The sequence below is a fragment of the Crocuta crocuta genome, unplaced genomic scaffold (genome assembly GCF_008692635.1).
Source record: "Crocuta crocuta isolate KB4526 unplaced genomic scaffold, BGI_CrCroc_1.0 scaffold179, whole genome shotgun sequence".
Lineage (NCBI taxonomy): Eukaryota > Metazoa > Chordata > Mammalia > Carnivora > Hyaenidae > Crocuta > Crocuta crocuta.
The window spans coordinates 3,116,025-3,117,393 of record NW_027551568.1 but is presented as its reverse complement, the minus strand read 5'-3'; the positions used below and the strand labels follow the sequence as shown (position 1 = coordinate 3,117,393).

Sequence of the window (1,369 nt, the reverse complement as noted above, 5' to 3'; positions counted from 1 at the left end):
GGGGCCTCCCGCGGGGCACCTGTGCGGCCCCCACCCCTGGACCCGCACCGCCCAGCATCTTCCACAGCTATCCAAGCCCCCCAGGGGCTGAGGCTGTGCCCCTCACCATGGCCACCACCGTGCTGGTACACAGCAAGTGCTCAATAAGTGTGCGGATGACACGTCCATTCTGTCCTGGCGTGTCCCCTTAAAAAGCGCAGGTGTCACAGAAGGCCCACTTCCGGTTGCATTCCAAGCATGACATGACTTGGAATAACTTGAGAGACTCGTGGGGCCCATGAGTGTTTTCACTTTTGAGCTCCTGCTGTGTGGTTCCGTGGGCCAGGGGCTGAGGGTCCCAGGGCTCACGGCTGACAGGGTGCAGGCGCATCGGGGCTGCGGGCAGGGGTGCGGTTGTGCACAAAGGGGGCAGGGGTGAATCCGGGCGGCTTGAGGCTCAGGTACGTGGGGCCAGTGCCCACCTGGGTGGAGGGCTTCCCGGCAGAAGGGGCATCGCACGGGCAGAGGCCGGAGGCTCACGGGACTGCCAGCAGGGGCTAGGCCACTCTTGTCACTCAGCTGGTGTTTGCTGAGCACCTATTATGGGCCAGGCACCGTGCTGGGCCCCGGACGCGGCAGAGAAGCAATAGCCTCAGTCGTCTGCTGGGAGAGACGGGCAGGTGTGGCCAAGGGACAACAGCGGCCGGGGCGCCAGAGGGGAGAATGCCAGCATCGGGGTGGGCGGCAGCGTGGAGGCACCTCTGAGCGGGCTCCCAAACTCCTCACCAGCCCCTGCGGACCGCCGGCGCCCTAGCTGGGAGGGCCTCCCCGTGGGACGCAGCGGGACATGACGTCCCCACTGCACAGGGACTGAACAGGCCAGTCCCTCTGGGAGGGCTGAGAAGTGGGACAGGAAGGAGTCGCCGGCGCAGGGGCTGTGGGTCCTCGGGCGGCCTCGAGGGTCTGGGGGAGCCTGCGGGGCTCACGAGACCTCTGCTCACCCGCAGGTGGCCCAGAACGCAGCCCTGTACACGGGGGACCCCAGCCTGGGGCTGGAGCTGTTTGAGGCGGCTGGGGACATCTTCTTCAACGGGGCCTGGNGCAGAGGCCTCCCACCCAGAGGGAGGACAGCCCCACGCACTCACTGGCTTGGTGGTTTCGACTGGGATGAGCTTGACCCCCACCCCCCGCCTGGGAGGGGCAGAGGAAGGAGAGGCCGCTTGAGGGGCGGAGGCAGCTTTAAGCTCACAGCACCTGAAGCCTCTGGGAGCCGAGCCCTGTTCCATTCTGCAGGGGGCAAGCTGGTGGCCCAGGGCCCTGGGGCTGTCAGGACCTCTCTGGGCCGAACAGAGATACCGCGGGATGGTGGGGGGGACGCTCCCCGCGTGCG

At 67.2% G+C, this 1,369-nt stretch overlaps 1 protein-coding gene across 1 annotated transcript in view; it reads left to right on the top strand.

The window, feature by feature from the left end:
* The window catches only part of SH3TC1 (SH3 domain and tetratricopeptide repeats 1), a 24,281-nt gene that overhangs the window by 18,684 nt on the left and 4,228 nt on the right, over window positions 1-1,369 (top strand). Inside the window, exon 16 of the mRNA XM_077750375.1 lies at window positions 987-1,109. Within this exon, the coding sequence (XP_077606501.1) occupies window positions 987-1,109 (123 nt within the window). The remainder of the gene's footprint in view (window positions 1-986; window positions 1,110-1,369) is intronic.